The sequence below is a fragment of the Dendropsophus ebraccatus genome, chromosome 8 (assembly GCF_027789765.1).
Source record: "Dendropsophus ebraccatus isolate aDenEbr1 chromosome 8, aDenEbr1.pat, whole genome shotgun sequence".
In the NCBI taxonomy this organism is placed as follows: Eukaryota; Metazoa; Chordata; class Amphibia; order Anura; family Hylidae; genus Dendropsophus; species Dendropsophus ebraccatus.
Genome location: NC_091461.1, coordinates 14,768,792 through 14,793,445, shown reverse-complemented (window position 1 = coordinate 14,793,445; position 24,654 = coordinate 14,768,792). Strand labels below are relative to the sequence as shown.

The following is a 24,654-nucleotide window of genomic DNA, read 5'->3' as shown; positions in this document are numbered from 1 at the left end:
CATCACATATACTGTATACAGCAGCCAACCTGACCTAACAGATCGGCAGTATAAAGCATTATAAAGTAATAATATCATCTCTAAAATCTCCCAGGATCCTGTGCTGCTTCGCGCTCTCTCCTGTCTGAAACCCAAAATTTTTCTGTCTTCCAATCCCTACACTATGGCACTACTAGCGTACACCTTTGCCTTGGCCAAGGATTTAAAAAGCAAAGCGATACTGATGGACAAACTGATGAAGGTTTCCAAGTCCTCAGGTAATATAATCAGGATCCGTGGGCAAAAGGTGGTACCGATTATCAGAAACGACAAGCTGATGGTGGATGATAGCAGCCCCAGCATGACTGGCTCTATAGGGAGACGTCACTGATCCCATCCCATCATACAGAACTGTTAGAGACTGGTCCTCCCCAAACCACAATAGCTAGAATATATCTCCATGTAGCGGAAATGATGTGACGGGTTGTTGTGCCATTACCCCATGCAGGAACATAGGAATAAATGGATGTTTGATGGTTGTAGTTTTGGTCTTGGTTAGAGATGAGCGAACCGGGTTCGGGTTCGAGTCGATCCGAACCCGAACGTTTGGCATTTGATTAGTGGGGGCTGCTGAACTTGGATGACTATATCCATGTTTTCCATATAGCCTTAGGGCTTTACCCAAGTTCAGCAGCCACCGCTAATCAAATGTCGGAAGTTCGGGTTCGGATCGACTCGCGCATGCTCCAGGTTCGCTCATCTCTAGTCGTGGTTGGTTGGAAATGGTTGTGGTTTTCCCACCAGTTACTTTTAGAGGTATCTTGCCATAGAAATTATAGTGAAGGCGGCACTCACCAGTATCGGTTAAAAGATGCTTTATTGGGAGAGAAAAGGCATCAGCAAAAGGTGCTTTCCGCAAAAATTAAACAGCGACAGCCGTTTCACGTGTAAAACGCTTCTTCTCGGCTCACTCTAGAGTAAGCCGAGAAGATGCGTTTTACATGCTCCACGCAATGGAGCCGCACGCTCCATAGTGTGCTGTGGGGAGTTCTGATGCGAGCGTGCATGGATGCGCCTGCATCAGAACTCAGTGGGGCTAAAGAACATCTGGCTGGTACTGCAGTGCTGGCCAGGATGATCTTTAATGAGACCAGGCCGGGTCACGGAACGGCCGGTCTCATACAGCTTGTGAACATGTCCTTACACTGCATGAGGTCCGATTGATTAAAGTGTTGGCACCCATTAAATAGCCGGTGCAGAGAAGGGAGTTGTACCCGTCCTTGATGTCTGAGGAAGCCCATAGGCCTTTCTGCTATATAAGACACCAGTTTTATGGAGGGCACATGGCAGGAGGGTACTGGCGTACTGACATCTATAGTGCCTTGAAAAAGTCTTCATACCCCTTAAACGCTATTGAGAATCTGTGAACATTGCTACTCAGGCCGTATTCATACGTTCTGTGTTCCACACGGAACACGGACATGGAAGGCCTGTACCAGAGCAAGCTACTAACTGCACCAGAATGGCGCTGAGGAGAAAGGTAGGAGACCTATTTCTCCTTGGCGTCTCCTGTGCAATAGGGACATAGCAGCAGGTTAGATTCACCTGCTAATAGTTCCCCTTTAAGGTGCTGTACATTGACTTTCTTTCTCTCTCAGGTGCTGACCTGTACTGGGAGTACATTCCACTGTATTCTGGTGGACTATTCTCAGCCAACGTAGAGTTATCCTCCTATGTTCTGCTGGCGTTGACTACTGCCCCATCATCCAATGATATCCTAAAAGCCTCCCGGATTGTCAGCTGGTTAATCAAACAGCAGAATCCCTATGGGGGTTTCTACTCCACACAGGTAACGCACCCGGCATTGTTCATCAGGGCCGGACTGGCACTGAAAAGCAGCCCTGGCACACAAACCCCACACCAGCCCACATATAAATCTCCCCGCACCCATTACACCAAATTTTTCAGATACCAGGTGTACGCAGGTGCTGAAGAGTCATATCACCCAGCAGACTATGGAGAGTACAGCAGCGATCAGATGCAGAATATAGAACAATAACTGAGGATCTGTGCGCTCTCCTGTCAGTTGTCATTCATAATAATAAAGTTAAAGGTATTTTTGCTCTGAAAACTATTCAGCCCATTCTTCAAGAAACACAGCACCTCAAGAAAGTTATAGTACTGAAATAATTCCGGGGCATCTTTCCTTCCTGCCTCTGTATTGTGCTGTTCCCCTGTTATTCCTCCTGGAAATCTATGTATAAATTTCTGACTTGTTGTTCCTGTTCCCCTCGTTCCTAAACACTGACCCCGTCCTATCACCACTCACATTATCAGACTTGGAGACCCATCCTGGTGAGCAGAGGATTGGTAACACCCAGATGTCACTCAGGCCCGGCATACATGGTGTGTAGTTATATTATATTATTGTGTCTCTAAAAGTCTCCATATAGACCAGGCCTGTTATCTCACCTTTCTGGGAGGAATTATAGAGGAAAAGCACAACACAGAGTTGTGTGTAAGATGCAGCAACTAGAAGAGATATCCCGGCACTCACCCACTTGATAAAACAATGCTTTTTTAATTATTAATCTAACTTATGATGCTCCAGGACTCATGGGCAGCACAGATATTTCATTTAAGAGATGTCAGGAGAGCGGAGAGGGACTCCATCAGCCAGGGACTTTCATCTTCTCTCATCCCATCTCTAAACTATGACTCAAGCACCCTAAAAAAAAATCATACCCCAGACATCTGAATAAATTTATATCCCAGACCCCTTAATAAATTCATACCCATGTAAACGCAGACCACCATGTTAACATATCCCAAATACCAAAAGAAATTCAGATCCCGGACTTCCTGTCCCCACACAATAACCACATGGCTTAACACCCCTGAACCCCAATTCTTTCTAGTGCACCAACACCCTACTCCCATTATTTATAGTGTGCACCTCCTCACCAAACTATAGGGACTGAGAAGGTGATGCACCATAAAGGATGGGGGGAGTATACAATGAACAAGTATAATCCCACACATGGTACCATCATACTGACCATATCCAGTACAAACAGACCAACAGTATATGAGTGTTAAATGATAACACCACACCATTACCAGATATTACCACCACATACAGTAATATGTTACCATTATAATCTTACTAAATAAAACAAAAGGTAATATTACCAATAACACTATAAAGGGAGCAAATAATGCTGCCATGCCATGACCACACATCACCACCACATAATGACTAATACCATCATACTGTGTATAAAACCCTTTCTGTAGACCATTTATACCTCCATACAGTGAGCACAGTACAGCACTGTTACAGTACATTGAGTGACTCACAAGGGACGTCTTCTCTGACTGGAGTCTTCCTCTTTTGTTGTCTTCCCCACTTGGACCAGGACATCATGATGACGTCTTCTGGTCACCACTCATCTCCACAGAATCTGTCAGACACACATTTTAGGCTCTGCACTTTCATAACACCACCTACCCACCTCTATACAAGCTGCCCATCCGAAGTGCCCCAAATGCTAATAATGCCCTCCTCGGTAGCCCATGCAGTAATAGTTCCCTTAACAGTACCCCTTATTACTGCCCCATACAGAAGTTACCCCATAATAGTGCCCCTGCACAGTAGTAAACCAATAATGCCCCCGTACAGTAGTTACCCCATTATTTCCCCCATGCTGTAGGTAATCCTATAAGTGTCCAAAATAGTAGTAACTCCCCAATGGTGCACCATAAAGATTTTTAATCCCCTCCTTAGCACCCAATATAGTAGCTAACTCCTCCCAGTAATGCCTCATATACAAGTTTTTCCCTTCAATAGTGCCCCCCATAGTAGCCATTCCCCCACTAGTGTCTCATATAGTATCTAATACCTCATAGTGCCCCGTATATAGTATCCAATCCCTCACATAGTGCCCCGTTTAGTATCCAATCCCTCATATAGTGCCCCGTATAATATCCAATCACCCGATAGTGTCCCATATAGTAGCCAAACCCCCCAATAGTGGCCTACGTTGTAGCCAATCCCCCAATAATTTCCCATATAGTATCCAATCCCCCCAATAGTACCCCATATAGTATCCAATCCCCCAATAATTTCCCATATAGTATCCAATCCCCCCAATAGTACCCCATATAGTATCCAATCCCCCAATAATTTCCCATATAGTATCCAATCCCCCCCAATATTACCCCATATAGTTTCCAATCCCCCAATAATTTCTCATATAGTATCCAATCCCCCCAATAGTATTATTGCCCCATATAGTGGCCTACGTTATAGCCAATGGCCCAATAGTATTATTGCACCATATAGTGGCCAATCCCCCCCCCCCCAATAGTCCCCCTATAGTAGTCTATCACCCAATAGTATTATTGCATAGTGCATCCATATAGTGGCCAATCCACCCCAAAAGTATCAGTGTCCATATAGTCATCCCCCCATAGTATTAGTGCCCCATATAGAAGCCAATCCCCCCCAATAGTGCCCCATATAGTAGCCAATCCCCCCCAATAGTGCCCCATATAGTAGCAAATCCCCCCCCAATAGTGCCCCATATAGTAGCCAATCCCCCCCCAATAGTGCCCCATATAGTAGCCAATCCCCCCCAATAGTGCCCCATATAGTAGCCAATCCCCCCCCCAATAGTGCCCCATATACTATCCATCATTGCCGCCCCACCCCCACAGTATGCAGCGCAGTGCCCCCACCGGAAAAATAACAAAACAGTAACTCACCTGTAACCCGATCCCCAGCAGCTCCTCTCCCGGCAGCCTTCTCCTCTGCCATCTTCCTCTCCGCGCGTCCTCCTCGGTCTCTCTCCGCTGTCATCTTCCGGCAGGCTGTCCTTCCCTGGAGGTCCCGACTCCCGGCAGCCTCTATCGTTTATCTATCCGGCGCAGGCAGACACTCTGTCCTTCCCTGGAGGTCCTGGCAGCCTCTATCATTCATCTATGTGTGTGTTGCACAGATAAACGATAGAGGCTGTCGGGACCTCCAGGGAAGGACAGAGTGTCTGTACTTCTCTGCCTGCGCTTGATAGATAAACGATAGAGGCTGACGGGAGTCGGGACCTCCAGGGAAGGACAGCCTGTCTGTACCTCACTGCCACGCCGGAAGATGACAGCGGAGAGAGACCGAGGAGGAAGCGCGGAGAGGAAGATGGCAGAGGAGAAGGCTGCCGGGAGAGGAGCTGCGCTGCAGCTAGTGACACTCTGAGTAGCGCGGCCGTGGCGCTGCTATGTAAACTTGGCACAACATTTTTTGCAGGCCGGGCGGCCCCCCGATCTGGCAATCTGGGCAGCCCAGCGGCCATTTGCCCGGAATGCCAGATTGCCAGTCCGGGCCTGTTGTTCATATTTGTTGTGTCTTTTGCTCCTTTCAGGACTGATTTTCCTATCTCTGTCTCTTACAGGACACAGTAGTAGCAATTCAAGCTCTGGCCAAGTATGCAAGGATAAAGTTCAGTCCTGAAGACTCCTTACTTGTCTCGGTTTCTAAGAAGGAAGAAACTTTGAAGGTGTTCAAGGTGGATAAAACCAATTCTCTTCTCCTCCAGACGGCGCCCCTGCCAGACATTCCCGAGCAATATGGTCTTCTTGTTCAAGGGACTGGCTGCGTGTATATTCAGGTGACTTACTATGGGGTTTATATTTAGATCATCAAAGCAAAAATGAGAGCAAAAATACAAGATCAGCAAAGCACACTGCTCCAAGTAGGTAGCTGGAAGGGCAGAACCCCAAGGCCGGGCAGGACAGAGGGCGTTTGTAATCTGTACTTCAGGTCTTTCTTTGGAACTTCTTGACAACCGACACAACACAGACAGCAGCAATCATAGAAGAGCACAATCCATGCTTTTTCCATAAAAGTTCTATTCATTGTACTCGCACATGTATAATATACGGACAAAGCACTTCAAACATGCAAGCTGCACACCCTCCATGTCAGCCAGCCCTGGGTCCCCCTCTACCGGCTACCTCCTTGTGGCAGCTGCATTTATACCGTACTATAGCCCCACCTGTTGTTGTCTAGTGGACGGAATGCCCACCTGCGATGCGATCGCAGAGGGGCGATCCACCCTCCATCTCAGCCAGCCCTGGGGTTCCCCCTCTATCGGCTACCTCCTTGTGGCATGTTAAGGTTAAATTTATATGTTGACCTCTGTCTATGGAGAGAAGCCAAAAACCCGGGGTAAAGGATGGTTTTTAAATTATATCTAGAGTTGGAACCTGCAGTGTTACCAGCTCGTCACTTATACGTCATGGACACAGATAAGACAATGTATCATGATTATAAGCCTGGAGAAAATGGCCCAAGTTTTATTATGGTCATCACATTTTATAGATAGATAAAATATAGGGTGGTAACAAATGCTAATAGGGCATAGATTAGGCGGTGCTAGTGATTTAGATATTCAGTCATGCGCAATGGCATCTATATTAGTATTCATTATTATTATTCAAAAAGGCCAAAAAGGTTAGAACAATACATTCTTTGCAATGATACTTTCACATTATTCCCACTGTAACAGACAGTCAACTTTCCTCTGAGAACGGCCTTGAACGCTGATAAACATGTCTCTGAGGGAAATAGTTCTTGAGACAAAACATTCTTTCTAGTGTCCATATCAGAAGTTTTCCAAGGTAAGAAATGTTCCAACTATACGTTAACCCTATCAGGGACTCTCTAATGTGCTGGAGCTTCTGAGCAAGAGGCCTATATATGTGTAGTCATATAGGTACGGTGCAGGTAGGTAAAATCGCATATCCTGGCCTTATCAGTCCCCCATTTGACATCCGTTAAGCCTTGGACTGGAATCACTGTGGTTGGTACATAGCCGGAGGTTCCAAAGATACTGTCTGAGCCGCGGGTTGCTCAGGGGGTCACATCTTCTCCATAGGGTGAACCCATCCTCCAAGTACTTGTCCAGCATCCAACCTCCAGAAATGTCCAGGCGACACAGATTTCAAGAGAACCGGAAAAGGAAGGGAAAACACAGTTAGTTACTCTTTATCTAAGAATTGATCTTCTCCTCTTTCGAGGTTTTATGCGAAAGAAAATACACATAAACACTTTTACTGACTAACAGATCAGTATTATGCATAAGACCACTTGGATGAGACCCTGAAGGACTCCCATTAGTTTATGGGCATCACCATAGGATAGACAAAAATAGTACCATACATTTTATTGAAAGTTATAGATGGCGGAACAAACTTACAGCAGATGAGGTAGGTAGATCTGCAATAACCGAAAGAAAATACTAAACAATGGGTGAGTCTGTACAGTATACATCAATATACAGCTTAGTTACAACAAAACAAATAAAAGCTTATTATCAATACCCAAACTAATATATGTATATATGACAAATACCTCTCTGGATTTTTTTAATATCCAAAATAATTAAACCTTATTGTCTTATTACTGTATATAACAGACGTGACTCTATCATAAGGACTCTACCACTTCGGCATCATGTGGGAATTGGAAAGTCACAAAAACTAACTTTAAAAAGTTTCTGAAAAAGAAAAGTTTAGATGTGAGCAAATCTTATCTCATGGCAAAAGCAAAAATGAAAAGTTCATTGATACATAAACCAAAAACAGCATAACAGATAAATGCAATAAAATCTCCACAATGTGACCTACTATGTAACCTCTAGATTCACTTATAATAACCAATTAGTGAATTCACAATCTTTAGTCCGGATTCTCAAAATTTCCACTTCTTTTTAGTCTTTTTACTTCATTTTGTACCTTTATGATTAGATCACACAGGACTAATGACTGGTCGCATGGTCACATCTCTTCCTGTATATAATCATATAGTATAATACATACACCAATAATATGAAGTAACTGGGCGCTTATTACCGATATAATATTTGCATCCTACTGAATTGTCTCTTGTCTCCCTGAGATCATCACATATTACACATAAAATAACCACCATAGAAATAAAAACAAAGTGTAAACGATACATCACCTAAGGTTTCAAAGCCTTTTTATGAGAATAATATATCATATGATCCTTTTTGTAATAGTAGCATTGGTATGGATCCTTTATCCTTAAACCCATCTTTTGACTTACAGGCCTCTTTACAGACACTTGGACTCTTGGCCTCAGTTATATATAGGCCACTCGTATAACCTCAGACATTGGCTTTGTTCTCTCCCATAGCTTTGGCTGACCTGTAAAGAAGACACCAGTACAGACAAGGACATACCTATATGGACCACCTGTGGCAGCTGGATGACGTCCACTTACATTCCCTGAAACAGGCAGGAAGATGACAGACTATGCAGACAGGCACTTTACGGTGTTACTTACAGTAGGTTATGGCAGGTGTAGATAATACAGCCGTACACAACCCTCTCTGCTATATTTGTTGACCCCTGGGCCGCCCAATGTGAGGATACTATACACCACATTACACATGGCTTCTTTCTGCTGGTTTTGTCAGATAACTTACAGTGAGATACAAGGCGGTTGGCAAAAACAGTGAGTTACTTACTGTCTGCATGCCATCTTTACCCTGTACCTCCTCTCCATCCGCTGGTCTCACAGCTTGTTGCTGATCGTCTCTGGAAAAGACTTAAAAACAAACAGATCCACATCTCCCCTCCACCTGTACACTATGTACGGTTACCTCAGGAAGAGACCGGAAACATCTCCCCATTCCCTTGTACGCTTTGTACGCTGTTACCTTGGGAAGAGCACAGAAACCACCGCATCACCAGCTTTATCCATCATCCATCACCCTTTTGGCTTCAGGGTTTGTCTGCGTGAACGTTGCGTCAGCCGCTCTATGGCAGCTTTTCTTCTTCTTTGAACAGTTTTTTTTTCTACAAGTGTTTTTGGTAAGCCCAGGGACCAAACAAATCTCTAATCTGCCAATTAACCCATAATGGTGGGCTTCATATAGACATCTGCACAGTTACCTTCAACCATCCTACATGTCTCAGTGATTGTCCTCACCTCCAGCTTATGGCAGGAGCGGTTTCTGCAGTGGAACGTCACGCTGCATGGCGGTCACCAAATATCCTTGCGTCTTGTGTCATCCATCTCTTAAAAGACTGAGATAATCTACAATGAAAACTTTTAAACTTTCATTAATATTGGGCTTTCAATTACATCTTCATCTTTCACAATTTAAAATATCAAACACAATAAGTAATAAAAACATCCTTATTCGAAAATAAAAAATTTGTACGGTGCTTAAAATTTTTTTTTAAAACATTAAAATTGGCTACTCCATCGGAATGGGCTGCTCCCATTTCCATTCACCTCTATCCCCTCCCCCATTTGAATCCACATCAAGAGGCAACGCAGTAAAATCATAGATTAAAAATTTTTCAAACATCCTTGCAGTTACAGAAGATATCAGCGCTGTGCTCTTATGCACCAGACTGTAACCTTGGACAGTGACACACATACTTATAACTTTGGTAGGAAAAAAAACAATTTGCGTAGAACTTATTAGGATAGATGTGTACACATATATACACCGATATATATAAAGAAATATATATTACAGTAGTAAGTTACTACTCCGGGCTCTTAATAAGTGCACAAAATTCTGCGTTTGATCTTTACCAATTATCACTTTCCTCTTGACATTCCTAATAAACGTGCTTTTTCCCTCTGACTCCTACTGACACTTACGTATAACAATCTTATACAATAGGTTTACTAGACTCGACTCCTTCAAACAGTCTCTATACTTTTCCTTTCAACAAACCTTTGTCTAACTTTCCTAACTTTCAGGTAATAATATTCATTAATAAATGTGCAAAACAGTTGTTAGACTCTATCGGAGAGTCCTGTGCCCGCCCCCTCAGTGACACTAAGCAGTATGGGCGGAGGACAGCAATGCCAGGAGCTAAAATGGCCACCGGACTAGATAACCGGATATAGGGGTGTTGGCTTAAGGCATGGTTTTGAGACGTCACAATTATAATACAGATGGCGTACACAAATAAGCAAATGTTCCACAGTCGGGACAACAGAAAATGATCAACATTTTGTAACACATAACATACTTCTAAAGGGGACATCAGCTTAGCAAAACTGGCTGAAATACAACAGTATATAATGTAGGAGAGGACATTACACTCCCTTTGTAGCCGCTTAAGGGAAAGACCTTGTACAAATCAAAATAAAACAAAACAAAATATCTCATGTGCCAAATCATTGTATGCTGCTACACTATGCAGCCTTCATTAACCTCTTCAGCTCTCTCAGTACTGTATCTAGCAATGAGCTGGACTGTTCTCCTTGTCTGAGTACGTGGCATTGTACTTAGACACTAATATGGCAATATACACTATTTGAATTTAGGCTGCCCACTTCAAAAGGCATTGGTCTTACAATCAGGTCAGGGGCACTTTAAATCAAAGTAACTACCAGCTGACAGCAGACCAAGGGGAAGATTCCTGCAGAACAAAGGGTCTATACGCCACCATTGGAGGTAGGTTGGCTTTTTGCAGGATCTGGGGTTTGTATACAGATATAAACTGGGTACAATGGTGTAACATAATGATGTGGCTTGGGTCTGCCACACACACTACAATATTCTGTCTTATCTAGATATTGTTGGTCACCGGCACATGTCCACCCAGCTGGACCTGTGCTTCCCACCCATTATCCTAAATGTTTTCCTTCTGTCTGACCCTCTGGCTCTCATCTATCTACTCCACACCCTCCTCTCTTAGAACTCTAATCCTCGATTCCCCCCTTAGGGATAGTACTTACATTGACCCTAAGGTTCCTGGAAATTCCAAGGACCCATTTGCCCTGCATGTTACATGTAGGTCTGGTTACCTACTGAACAAGGCAAAAATAAGTGTGCACAGGAGTGTAAGGGGTTTCCCAGGTGTTGGTCAGAGAGCCAGAGGTTGGTGGGGCTAAGGCATGTATCTGCCTTCATATCAAACCGCCTAAAGATCTGCTCTAGATCTTGCACTGCATCTTCTCATGCCCATCGCTAACTATATCTTCCTTAGCTTCACATCAGCTTCACATAAACTTCTTGTGGAGACTGGGGATCCCTTCTTTTAGAGAATAACTGTCTCATCCTTGCTCATCCAATCCCTAGGTAGCGTATTGGGGACTAAAACCTAAACCTTAGGTCTTGGCAAGTACAGCTACTATAGACCCAGACGCTTATAGTGACACACTATAGCGACGCTTTATAGCAGCCTACTGTCCCTCGTTGCTAATTCCTCCTAGGGGGCAAGGGGGTAAGTCACAGATCTTCTGACCTGCTCTCTACCACAGTACAAGCACAAATAATGGGATCAATACAAGTATTGTTCCCGCTGCTCGAGACAGATATCACTTATCAGGAACCCGTTTACTCCAAAAGTTATGCGCCTACTGTCTGTGACCTCGCAGCTGTTCTCGATGCCATGCTGTATTACAAGGGTTAAGAATTAATCACAGCCTCCCCAAAAGGACATACAAGTGATCATGTTCGGCAATCCCTTTCCTTAATTCAGCATAAATACAGCAACAGCTTATCTCAATCACACCACAGTTTGCGACGGCAATGCAGCACTTTAACCTTGTCCTATCCTGGGTTACAGAGTTCTTTGTCTAACAAATAGACTCAGCTTTACAAACATATAGAGAACGCAGGTGTGACGGGAATCTCATTAGATCCGTTCCCCTGAGGCACAGATAGTACGTAAGAAAGGGAAAGTCTTTCTTACCTGGCCAGTTATATCTGCGCGTCCGATGACGGATAAATCACCACATCCCGTCTATCTGCGTTCTGGTTTGCAAGCGGCTGAGTCCCTGCCAAGGGCGCCAAATGATAAGGTTAAATTTATATGTTGACCTTTCTCTATGGAGAGAAGCCAAAAACCCAGGTAAAGGATGGTTTTTAAATTATATCTAGAGGTGTAACCTGCAGTATTACCAGCTCGTCACTTATACGTCATGGACACAGATAAGACAATGTATCATGATTATAAGCCTGGAGAAAATGGCCCAAGTTTTATTATGGTCATCACATTTTATAGACAGATAAAATATAGGGTGGTAACAAATGCTAATAAGGCATAGATGAGGCGGTGCTAGTGATTTAGATATTCAGTCATGCGCAATGGCATCTATATTAGTATTCATTATTATTATTCAAAAAGGTCAAAAAGGTTAGAACAATACATTCTCTGCAATGATACTTTCACATTATTCCCACTGTAACAGACAGGCAGCTTTCCTCTGAGAATGTCCTTGAACGCTGATAAACATGTCTCTGAGGGAAATAGTTCTTGAGACTAAACATTCTTTCTAGTGTCTATATCCGACGTTTTCCAAGGTAAGAAATGTTCCAACTATACGTTAACCCTATCAGGGACTCTCTAATGTGTTGGAGCTTCTGAGCAAGAGGCCTATATATATGTGTAGTCATATAGGTACGGTGCAGGTAGGTAAAATCGCATTTCCTGGCCTTATCAGGCAGCTGCACCATCTGTGGTGGTCTAGTGGACGGAATGCCCGCCTGCGATACGGTCATGGAGGGGCGATCCACCCTCCATCTCAGCCAGCCCTGGGGTTATGCCGCTACCGGGTACCTCCTTGTGGCAGCTCTACCATCCATGGTGGTCTAGTGGACAGAATGCCCGCCTGCGATGCGATCGTGGAGGGGCGATGCACCCTCCATCTCAGGCAGCCCTGGGGTTCCCTCTCTATCAGGTACCTCCTTGTGGCAGCTCTACCATCCATGGTGGTCTAGTGGACGGAATGCCTGCCTGCAATGTGATCGCAGAGGGGCGATCTACCCTCCATCTCAGCCAGCCCTGGGGTTATGCCGCTACCGGGTACCTCCTTGTGGCAGCTCTACCATCCGTGGTTGTCTAGTGGACAGAATGCCCGCCTGCGATGCGATCGTGGAGGGGCGATGCACCCTCCATCTCAGGCAGCCCTGGGGTTATGCCGCTACCGGGTACCTCCTTGTGGCAGCTCTACCATCCGTGGTTGTCTAGTGGACAGAATGCCTGCCTGCAATGTGATCGCAGAGGGGCGATCTACCCTCCATCTCAGCCAGCCCAGGGGTTCCCCCTCTATCGGCTACCTCCTCGTGGCAGTGCCACAATCACGTGATTTATAGCCGCCTCCAACACTTCTCAGAGAGGAAACTAAAGCGTGAATAGATTCATGGGGAAGAAAAATGGTGCAGGGATGTAAGTTACTTTACTAATTGTTCTCCGTTACATATATGTATGTGGTACTCAGCGGATTTTAACTTTATTGTTTAACCTCAGACTCTTTTACCTCTAACAGAGTGTCCTAAAATATAACGTTCTGACGGTATTAGGATCCTCCGACTTTACCATTAGTGCAACGGGGACTTGTAATTCTGGCCCAGAACTATTACAACTTCTCATACAATTCAGGTAAAAGTTCATCTTAATATAAATATATATATACATCTCTATATATGATCTATCCAATTTTCCATCCCATTACACAACTTACCCTTAAGATTTCTGAATGGTTTTGACTGTAATTTTTTTTTGGCGGTCCATCTCTTTTGCCACAGATACATTGGAAATAGAAAGGTTACTAACATGGTCCTTATTGAAGTGGAAATGCTTTCCGGATACCAGCTATATGATCAAACAGGATTAGAGGTTAGACAGTAGCATAGTCTGATCTGTGGTTTGTCCTATTACCATGACCTTCTTTGATAAGATGTTCTTTGGGGGTTGTTTCAATTTTTTTAATCTCTATATCTACATAGTGTATATCCCAGAATAGTAAAAAAAAAAAAACACCAAAAAAAAAAACACTGTATGTTGCGTTCTGTTGTAAAGGTCGATGGTTAATTAATAATCTTCGATGGTTTAACAGATCAAGGAGTTACCTCTGGTCAAGAGAGTTGAAATCAAGCAAAATTCTGTCATCATTTACCTGGAGCAGGTCAGTGCGTTTCTTAGGTCATGTAAGAATAGATTAAACATTTTGTATTGTTCGCTTTCTAGGAAACCAAATATAATAACCTTTGCTACTACAGTGTGTTTCTAATGACAATGGCCCCCGTCAGAGGGTGAGATATATTAGGTCGTTATTTTGTACAACACAATGTCAAGAGTCCAAAAGGGTAGGAATCTGAGCGACTTTGACAAATACCAAATTATTATGATATCTCTGGAATGGCCGGTCCTGTTGGGCTATTGTGGTACATGGTGTTGAGTGCCAGGGGCATAGCTCGGATTTACTGGGCCCCATAGCAAAAAATTTTAAGGGGCCCCTCTCACCTATGCACAAAACAAAGCACTGTGCAAGTAAACATTGGGTCACTTACACACTGCAGTAGATAAGGGGTTAAGCAGAAGGACACACGCTCTTACCTTCTCCCCCCAGCTACCCTCCTGCATGGGCCCCATAGCAACTGCCTACCCCACCTCAATAGTAGCTACGCCACTGGTGAGTGCCAACCAACCAGGTAAAGACAGCCTGAGGACCGCCTTGAAAACATTGCTACAGCCCTGGAAAACATGGATACAACCTATGGCCTATGGCTGTATCCATGTTTTTTCCAGGCAGCCTTCATGCTGTCTCCACGGAGCGAGCAGACATCGCGATTCAAGAGCCAAGGGTTCTGCATTCTACAAAGCTAAATGAAGCATGCTTCGCTCACCTCTAGTTACGGGGCCCGCGGCTACTTTATATGTGGGGAGAGTGAAGGCTAGCATGTCTGGTTCGTTCCCACAGAAGAGCTGCTGTAGAGCAAACTGCTGAGAAACTGCTGGGTATGGGTCCGTGTACCTGCTGACTGATCAAATTGTCAGGGCTGAACCTTGATCACTGCTAAAAGTGCCTACAGTAGCTATGACAGTAATAGACCTGTCACCTGAATCATGGAGCAATGGACGATCTACAGCATCTACTATGTGGACGGCTGGGTGCGCGTGTGTCACTTACCCGGGAAGAGATGGCACCGAGATACACTATAGGAAGAAGACAAACTGACAGGGTAATGTGATGGGCAATGTTCTGTTTGAAAAGTTGTGTCCTGGCATCACGTGGAGGTCACTGTGATATGTACCACTTACCTAAACATTGTACACGCAAAGGCATTGTCCAGGTTTAGAAAAACATGGCTGCTTTCTTCCAGAAACAGCATCTCTCCTGTCCTCAGTTTGGGTGTATGTTTTGCAACTCTGTTCAATTAAAGTGAATGGAGCTGAATTGTAATACCACACACAGCCTGGGTGGAGGGGTGGTGCTATTTCTGCAAGAAAGTAGCTGTGTTTTTTCCAGGGGCGGACCTGCAGCCGTAGCGGCCGCTACGGGGCCCCTGGCACCAGGGGGCCCGTGGCCTGGGCCCCCCAGAGCAGACTGCCTGAAGCACCCGGGGGCCGAGCGGGCCTCCCGGGTGTTCAGTGTTGTGGTTGACAGCGCGAGAAACCATAGGCTTCCCGCTCTGTCAATCACTCTTGTGATCGCAAGCAGCGTTTTGCTTGCGATCACAAGAGTTTCTGGCCGTCCCCCGCCCAATGAGCAGCTCCCTGCTGAAGTCCCGGGCAGCGCCATCACTGAGCTCAGTGTGCGCCACGGCGTCTGGGACTTCCAGTTTGCGTTCCCTGTACCAGAAGTCCCAGCCGCTGCCACCGCGCACACTGAGCTCAGTGATGGCACTGCCCGGGACTTCACCAGAGAGCTGCACATCGGGCGGAGGAAGAGAGAAGAGGAGACCGCCGGCGACCGACAGGGGAGCGTGTGGTTAGGTGAGTTGTGTTTTGTTTCTATTTATCAGAGGGGGACATCATAAGGGGGTTATATGGGGGAGCTGGACATCATAAGAGGGCTATATGGGGGGGGGGCTGGACATCATAAGGGGACTATATGGGGGGGCTGGACATCATAAGGGGGCTATATGGGGGAGCTGGACATCATAAGGGGGCTATATGGGGAGCTGGACAACATAAGGGGGATATATGGGGGAGCTGGACAACAAAAGGGGGCTATATGGGGGAGCTGGACAACATAAGGGGCTTTATGGGGGGGCTGGACACGATAAGGGGGCTATATGGGAGGGCTGGACAACATAAGGGGGCTATATGGGGGAGCTGGACATCATAAGGGGGCTATATGGGCGAGCTGGACATTATAAGGGGGCCATATGGGGGGGGGGCTGGACAACATAAGGGGGCTATATGGGGGAGCTGGACAACATAAGGGGGCTATATGGGGGGGCTGGATAACATAAAGGGGCTATATGGGGGAGCTGGACATCATAAGGGGGCTATATGGGGTAGCTGGACAACATAAGGGGGTTATATGGGGGGGGCTGGACAACATAAGGGGGCTATATGGGGAGCTGGACATCATAAGGGGGCTATATGGGGGAGATGGACAACATAAGGGGGCTATATGGGGGGGCTGGACAACATAAGGGGGCTATATGGGGGGCTGGACAACATAAGGGGCTATATGGGGGAGCTGGACAACATAAGGGGGCTATATAGGGGCTGGGGATGGACAACATAAGGGGGCTATATAAGGGAATGGACAACATAAGGGGTCAACTATAAGGGGACTACACAGAGGTAATTTTGGCTCTCCAGCTGTTGCAAAACTACAGCTTTGGCTGTCCAGGCATGATGGGAGTTGTAGTTTTGCAACAGCTGGAGAGCCGAGGTTTCCGACCCCTGGTATAGAGGATGCACAGAGGTTGTCATCTACTATAAAGGGATTACACAGAGGGGGATCTCTACTATAGTAGATGCACATGGGGCCATCTATATGGAGGACTGAACAAGGGACTATCTATAAGGTGTCTACACAGAGGGGGGCATATACTATAAAGGATAGATATATTCATATACTACAACGAGTCAGGGCTACCCACTGAAAGAGGGCACAAAGGGGCCAAAACAGATGTGCAGTTTGTAGAGAGATGAGAATGGTGCCAGAGTGAGGAGCCTAATATGTTTCTCTGGCAGATTCTGTGGATTCATGGCTCCGAGAAGTTCTCATGATGGCCCAGGGCAGATGGAGAAGATGGTTAAAAGGAAACAACTCTGATGAGAGAAGACGTCCCCTGTGAGTAACTTAACATAACTGCACTGTAATTTATGTGGAGTACAGAGTCTGTGTAGATCTGGGTGTGTTGATGGTGTGGGGGTGGATTTGGGGTAGGGGGGCCCCAATCAAAAGTTTGCTATGGGGCCCAGCCATTTCTAGTTACGACCCTGTTTTTTTCTATTCCTGGAAAACCCTACAATGGTGCCAGGATTCCTAATGGCAGTGGTCAGCAGGATAATGCCCTGGGGGCCACACTGTAGACATTGATCAGGAATGAGGAAGATGACAAAGAGCTCAGGTTGGTGACTTCATCTTCAAAGTCCCCAGATCTCAATCTGATCGATCTCCTGTGGGATGTGCTATAGAAACAAGTCCCATCCATGAAGGCCGCACCCAGTGGCGTAGCGGCTACCAAGGGGGGGCCCGTGAGCCCCCCCCCCCCTTGCCACTGCACTGCTCCCCTCCCACTCCCTCTTGTGACTGCAAGCAATGTTTTGCCTGCGATCACAAGAGGAGGCTGGGACGGGCCCCCGGCTGACTTGCGGGGCTGGGAGCATCTTGTGGGCAAAAAAACAGGTCCCGGAAAGCCCCGCCCTCCGCTGCGGGAAGCCCTGCCCTGCCCCCTGCCGCGGGAAGCCCGCCAGCGCGCATGGCTAGAAGACTGGAGAAACCATTCAGGTGAGTATAGATTTTTTTTGTTTTAAAGGGCATGATGAGGGGTGTAGTGGTATGATGATGGAACAAGAGGATGATGGGGGTGTAGTGGTATGATGATTAAGGAACAAGAGGATGATGGGGGTGTAGTGGTATGATGATGAAGGAACAAGAGGATTATGGGGGTGTAGTGGTATGATGATGAAAGAACAAGAGGATGATGGGGGGTGTAGTGGTATGATGATGAAAGAACAAGAGGATGATGGGGGTGTAGTGGTATGATGAAGGAACAAGAGGATGATGGGGGTGTAGTGGTATGATGATGGAACAAGAGGATGATGAGGGGTGTAGTGGTATGATGATGAAGGAACAAGAGGATGATGACTGGGGTGTAGTGGTATGATGATGGAACAAGAGGATGATGAGGGGTGTAGTGGTATGATGATGAAAGAACAAGAGGATGATGGGGGTGTAGTGGTATGATGATGACGGAACAAGAGAATGATGGGGGGTGTAGTGATATGATGATGATGGAACAAGAGGATGATGGGGGTGTAGTGGTATGATGATGAAGGAACAAGAGGATGATGAGCGGTGTAGTGGTATGATGATGATGATGATGGAACAAGAGGATGATGGGGATGTAGTGGCATGATGATGAAGGAACAAGAGGATGATGGGGATGTAGTGGCATGATGATGAAGGAACAAGAGGATGATGGGGATGTAGTGGTATGATGATGAAGGAACAAGAGGATGATGGGGATGTAGTGGTATGATGATGAAGGAACAAGAGGATGATGGGGATGTAGTGGTATGATGATGGGACAAGAGGATGATGAGGGGTGTAGTGGTATGATGATGGAACAAAAGGGTGATGAGGGGTGTAGTGGTATGATGATGGAACAAGAGGATGATGAGGGGTGTAGTGGTATGATGATGGAACAAGAGGATGATGGGGGTGTAGTGGTATGATGATAGAGGAACAAGAGGATGATGGGGGGGTGTAGTGGTATGATGATGGAACAAGAGGAGGATGAGGGGTGTAGTGGTATGATGATGAAGAAACAAGAGGAGGATGAGGGGTGTAGTGGTATAATGATGAAGAAACAAGAGGATGATGAGGAGTGTAGTGGTATGATGATGGAACAAGAGGATGATGAGGGGTGTAGTGGTATGATGATGGAACAAGAGGATGATGAGGGGTGTAGTGGTATGATGATGGAACAAGAGGATGATGAGGGGTGTAGTGGTATGATGATGGAACAAGAGGATGATGGGGGTGTAATGATATGATGAAGGAACAAGAGGATGATGAGGGGTGTAGTGGTATGATGATGAAGGAACAAGAGGATGATGGGGGTGTAGTGGTATGATGATGAAGGAACAAGAGGATGATGGGGGTGTAATGATATGATGAAGGAACAAGAGGATGATGAGGGGTGTAGTGGTATGATGATGAAGGAACAAGAGGATGATGGGGGTGTAGTGGTATGATGATGAAGGAACAAGAGGATGATGGGGGGTGTAATGATATGATGAAGGAACAAGAGGATGATGGGGGGTGTAGTGTTATGATGATGAAGGAACAAGAGGATGATGAGGGGTGGTGTAGTGGTATGATGATGATTAAGGAACAAGAGGATGATGAGGGGTGTAGTGGTATAATGAAGGAACAAGAGGATGATGAGGGGTGGTGTAGTGGTATGATGATGATGAAGGAACAAGAGGATGATGAGGGGTGTAGTGGTATGATGATGGAACAAGAGGATGATGAAGGGTGTAGTGGTATGATGATGGAACAAGAGGATGATGGGGGTGTAGTGGTATAATGGAACAAGAGGATGATGAGGGGTGGTGTAGTGGTATGATGATGATGATGAAGAAGAAACAAGAGGATGATGAGGAGTGTAGTGGTATGATGATGGAACAAGAGGATGATGAGAGGTGTAGTGGTATGATGATGGAACAAGAGGATGATGAGGGGTGTAGTGGTATGATGATGGAACAAGAGGATGATGAGGGGTGTAGTGGTATGATGGAACAAGAGGATGATGGGGATGTAGTGGTATGATGATGGAACAAGAGGATGATGAGGGGTGTAGTGGTATGATGATGGAACAAGAGGATGATGGGGGGTGTAGTGGTATGGTGAAGGAACAAGAGGATGATGTGGGGTGTAGTGGTATGATGATGGAACAAGAGGATGATGGGGGGTGTAGTGGTATGATGATGAAGGAACAAGAGGATGATGGGGTGTAGTGGTATGATGATGAAGGAACAAGAGGATGATGAGGGGTGTAGTGGTATGATGATGAAGGAACAAGAGGATGATGGGGGGTGTAATGATATGATGAAGGAACAAGAGGATGATGAGGGGTGTAGTGGTATGATGATGAAGTAGAAGGAACAAGAGGATGATGAGGGGTGTAGTGGTATGATGAAGGAACAAGAGGATGATGAGGGGTGTAGTGGTATGATGATGAAGGAACAAGAGGATGATGAGGGGTGTAATGATATGATGAAGGAACAAGAGGATGATGGGGGTGTAGTGGTATGATGATGAAGGAACAAGAGGATGATGGGGGTGTAGTGGTATGATGATGAAGGAACAAGAGGATGATGGGGGTGTAGTGGTATGATGATGAAGGAACAAGAGGATGATGAGGGGTGGTGTAGTGGTATGATGATGATGAAGGAACAAGAGGATGATGAGGGGTGTAGTGGTATGATGATGGAACAAGAGGATGATGAAGGGTGTAGTGGTATGATGATGGAACAAGAGGATGATGGGGGGTGTAGTGGTATGATGGAACAAGAGGATGATGAGGGGTGGTGTAGTGGTATGATGATGATGATTAAGGAACAAGAGGATGATGAGGGGTGTAGTGGTATGATGATGGAACAAGAGGATGATGAAGGGTGTAGTGGTATGATGATGAAAGGGCAGGAGGATGAAGGGGTAGTAGTATGATGATGGAGGGGCAGGAGGATGAAAGAAAGGGGTAGTAGTATGGTGATGAAGGGGCAGAAGGAGGGGACAACATGGGGGACATTTGTAAGGGGGATAAAATGGGGGGCCATCTATAAGGTGGACTACACGGGGGGTGTATACAATAGGGCATGCACAGAGGGGGGGTCACATAGTGTCAGGGCTACCTAAAAAATGAGGGTGTAAAGGGGACAGTACAGATGTGCAGTGTGTAGAGAGATGAGGATGGTGTCAGAGTGAGGAGCCTAATATGTCTGTCTGGCAGATTCTGTGGATTTGTGGCTCGGAGAAGTTCTTATGATGACCCAGGACGGATGGAGAAGAAGATGAAAAGGGAAGAACTCCGATCAGAGAAGACGTCCCCTGTGAGTCACTTGATATAACTACACTGATCTTATTCAGTAGCAGCAGTGGTGTTAGTTAGTATGTGGTGGTATTAGTTACTTGTTATCTGGTACTGGCTTTTATTGGATTTAGTATACTGGATTTGGTCAGTAACAATATGGTGGTGATGGTTGTGGTGTGGCGGTAATATTTCCCCTTGTGTACTGTTAATATTGGCAATATTGGCCTCAGTAAACAGGATTTGGTTAGTAACAGTTTGGCGGTAATATGTATGGTGATAATATTATTGGTAATATCAGTCTTGAGATATATATATATACCAATAGCATCTAGAAAGAGAGGGCCCAAGTTGATCTCTTGCACCAGGGTCCAAGAGACATTAGCTACGCCCCTGGCCGAACCTCATAACCTCCATGACATTAGGCCGGTGGTCTGATTTATAGTGGGGTCAGCATGTTTTGTCATTTTAGTTTCTTTATATAAAATTGCATTCTTTATAAATTAACAAATACATTATATTGTTCTATATCTTTCCTAAGCTTGACCAGACATCACACCAAAGTCGCTTTCTAATACTTCGAAAACACCTGGTTCAGGACTTGAAACCAGCAAATATAAAAGTATACGACTATTATCAGACAGGTGAGAAAGAGGCCGGAAAACCACAGCCCCTAGAAGGGTCTTATAACAATAAGTATCTCCCTGCCAAGAATCACAGTGATCAGCTGTAATCTGTGGGAATATGTAAGTGCTTAAAGTGAATCTGTACCGGCCGTCACCCACCCCAAACTGCTAGTACCGTATTCTAGTCGTCAGCATGCCATGTCTGGTTTCGCGGTCGGACTTATGTTAAAGGAGAAATCCAACCAAGTACTTTTTTTTTTTTAAGGCAGGGGAAGGGGGGGGGAAACAAAAAACCACCTCAACTTACCTCTCCCTATGCCTCTTCAGAACCCAATGACTGCTCCGGTACCCCCGCCGAGCTCAGGGGCCTCAACCATAGCGGATGTCACAACCAGCTTGATTGACTAGCCGCTCAGCCACTCAGTGATTGGCTAAGCCGCCAATCCATCAGCCGGGATGGTCATTTTCCCCTCGAATTGGGACGTCATCGCAACTTGGGGGAAAATGCGTTCCGGCGGGGGTCCCGAGGCCAGGCCTGGGGAGATAGGCAAGTAAGGAATGGTTGTTATGTGTCCCCCCCACCCCCGGCTTAAAAAAAAGTTTTATTTTAGCGACAAGGTGGGGATTCAATGGGACGGGGACTAGAACATCCGTGCCAGCAGCTCCTCTCTCCCCATGCAGCCCAGGGGCATGCCGATAAGGAAGGGAGGAAAGAAAATTTAGCTTTGGAGAGGCAACGTTGACAAATGGGACAATGTAATTTCAAGACCATAAAATTGGAGACCTATAGCCAATAGTATGAAGTGTTATTTGTTGGTGGGGTTATAGTATTTGTATTCATTGTTTGCCCTCAGTTTGATTCTTTTCCCTTCATTCCACAGAGGAGAGCGCTGTAACTACGTACAGTGGCTGCTCCTGAACATCTACAACTCCTCCTTCCATGGACAGTAGAGGACAATAATGCAGAGACTGGGGCTGTAGCGGTGATTCAAGCCTCGGTCTATAGAATAAATATGTGTATATAAGCATACAAGATGGAACAGATGGCGTGGTGTTATGATAGTACATTAAACTTTTGCTTCAAATGTTAGTCTTGTTATTAAAACAATATAGTGTATATTTGATGAGTTGATAGTAAAGGGGTATTCCCATCACAGACATATCCGCAGTATAGGTAATAAATGTCTGTCGCTATGTTCACACAACGTTTTTTCCTCTCCGTTTTTGAAAAGAAAAAATGACGTCCGTTATTTTGCTGTTTGGCTGCCCATCAGTGCAATGACGGCTGTTGGTATATTGTTCTAGCTCGGGTGGACTGATCGCCCTTTGGGTTTGTCTTTAATGAAAAAGTCCATTGAATTAATAGTAAAATCGATGAAAGGACAGTAAAAAAAAAAAAAGAAAACTCAAGTGTGAACAAGTGAACAAATGTCATTCCACTGACTTTAATGCATTGCATTGAAGTCAATTACATTCTGGCAATAAAGGTCATCTTTTTAAATAGAAAAGGTGGACACTTTTTTTCTTTTTTTGGCGCTGTGTGAACATAGCCTGATACTGTATATTGTGTTTCCCATCACAGAAACCCACTCCTATCTCTAGAATGGGGCTCTCCAAGTCCTATCTAGTCTCTGTAGCAGCCAGTGGTGCCGGATGAATGAGCTGTTCTACACAGCTTCTGTAACTCCCGTAGAAGTAAATGGGAGTAACGGGTGCAGATGCCAAAGCATCCATCCACTTTAACTTTTGTGCATTACAAATCCATAAAACATCACAATTTTTTCAGCATTCCAACAATAAAACATCATATTATAACATACTTATACACAGTGATACAAGTAAACTTTAAATCACACCCAAACACATTGAATGGGTACTACGTAGGGATGAGCGAACCGAACCGTAACGAACCAGATTCGTTATGAACTTTGCAAAAAGTTCGGTTCGTCACCAAGGATATAACTACTATAATACTACTCCTATATACAAGAATATAACTACTATAATACTACTCCTATATACAAGAATATAACTACTATAATACTGCTCCTATATACAAGAATATAACTACTATAATACTGCTCCTATATACAAGAATATAACTACTATAATACTGCTTCTATATACAGGAATATAACTACTATAATACTGCTCCTATATACAAGAATATAACTACTATAATACGGTTCAGGGAAGAAAAAGAGTGCTGCACCTCACACCTATGGCTGATACTAGTACCTCTCGGCTGCATAAAAAACATCAGAATTCTGTATGTGAATTGATCAAGCCACACTGCCCCATGTACCTCGTGCAGGTATCTGATACACATGGGTCCCTACACTAAGTCCACACTGTGCCAGTCAGCGACCACCACCCCCGCAGGCGTGCACAGTCAGGGAAGGGAGGCCATGGAACGGCCCTGCAACCCCCATGCCACAGGACCAGACCCAAAAATGCCACACCAAAACCCAGCCAGCACCACCGGCGGAGGAAGCTGCCCCCAAACAGCACAAGTCTGGATAAGGTATTGCACTCACCATAGCTATCAAAGATAGAATGGGAGAGATAGGAGGGATTAAAACCATGAGCACTCAGGTGTCTCCTGCTAATTGCGGTCATGTGGGTCTCACCAGGAGGAGTGCAAAACACAGAGAAAAGAGAGAAACAAAATACGGTTCAGGGAAGAAAAAGAGTGCTGCACCTCACACCTATGGCTGATACTACCGTGTTTCCCCGAAAGTAAGACCCTGTCTTACATTAATTTTACTCCCAAAAGTCCCACCCTGCCTTACTTTCGGGGGAGGCCTTACATTGGGAAATTCCTCTACTGTTTTTCCTCCTAGTCATTCCCCTTCCTTTTTTCTGTCATTCCTCCTCATTCCCCCTGTACTTCTCATGCTTCCTCTCGCTCCTCCATATTCCTCTCCTGTATACATCCCCATTCATTTCCCCCTTATTCCTCTTTGATCCTTTGGATTTCTCATGCTTCC

The 24,654-nt window shown here is 45.3% G+C and overlaps 1 protein-coding gene across 1 annotated transcript in view; it reads left to right on the top strand.

Annotated features, from left to right (window-relative positions):
- Nucleotides 1–22,858, top strand: part of LOC138799971 (alpha-2-macroglobulin-like protein 1) — a 33,623-nt gene extending 10,765 nt beyond the window's left edge. Inside the window, exons 7-14 of the mRNA XM_069981776.1 lie at nucleotides 95–257; nucleotides 1,638–1,828; nucleotides 5,424–5,639; nucleotides 13,301–13,413; nucleotides 13,560–13,650; nucleotides 13,871–13,939; nucleotides 21,580–21,682; nucleotides 22,546–22,858. Of these exons, the coding sequence (XP_069837877.1) occupies nucleotides 95–257; nucleotides 1,638–1,828; nucleotides 5,424–5,639; nucleotides 13,301–13,413; nucleotides 13,560–13,650; nucleotides 13,871–13,939; nucleotides 21,580–21,682; nucleotides 22,546–22,583 (984 nt within the window). The 3' untranslated portion in view covers nucleotides 22,584–22,858. The remainder of the gene's footprint in view (nucleotides 1–94; nucleotides 258–1,637; nucleotides 1,829–5,423; nucleotides 5,640–13,300; nucleotides 13,414–13,559; nucleotides 13,651–13,870; nucleotides 13,940–21,579; nucleotides 21,683–22,545) is intronic.
- Nucleotides 22,859–24,654: the final 1,796 nt, after the last annotated feature.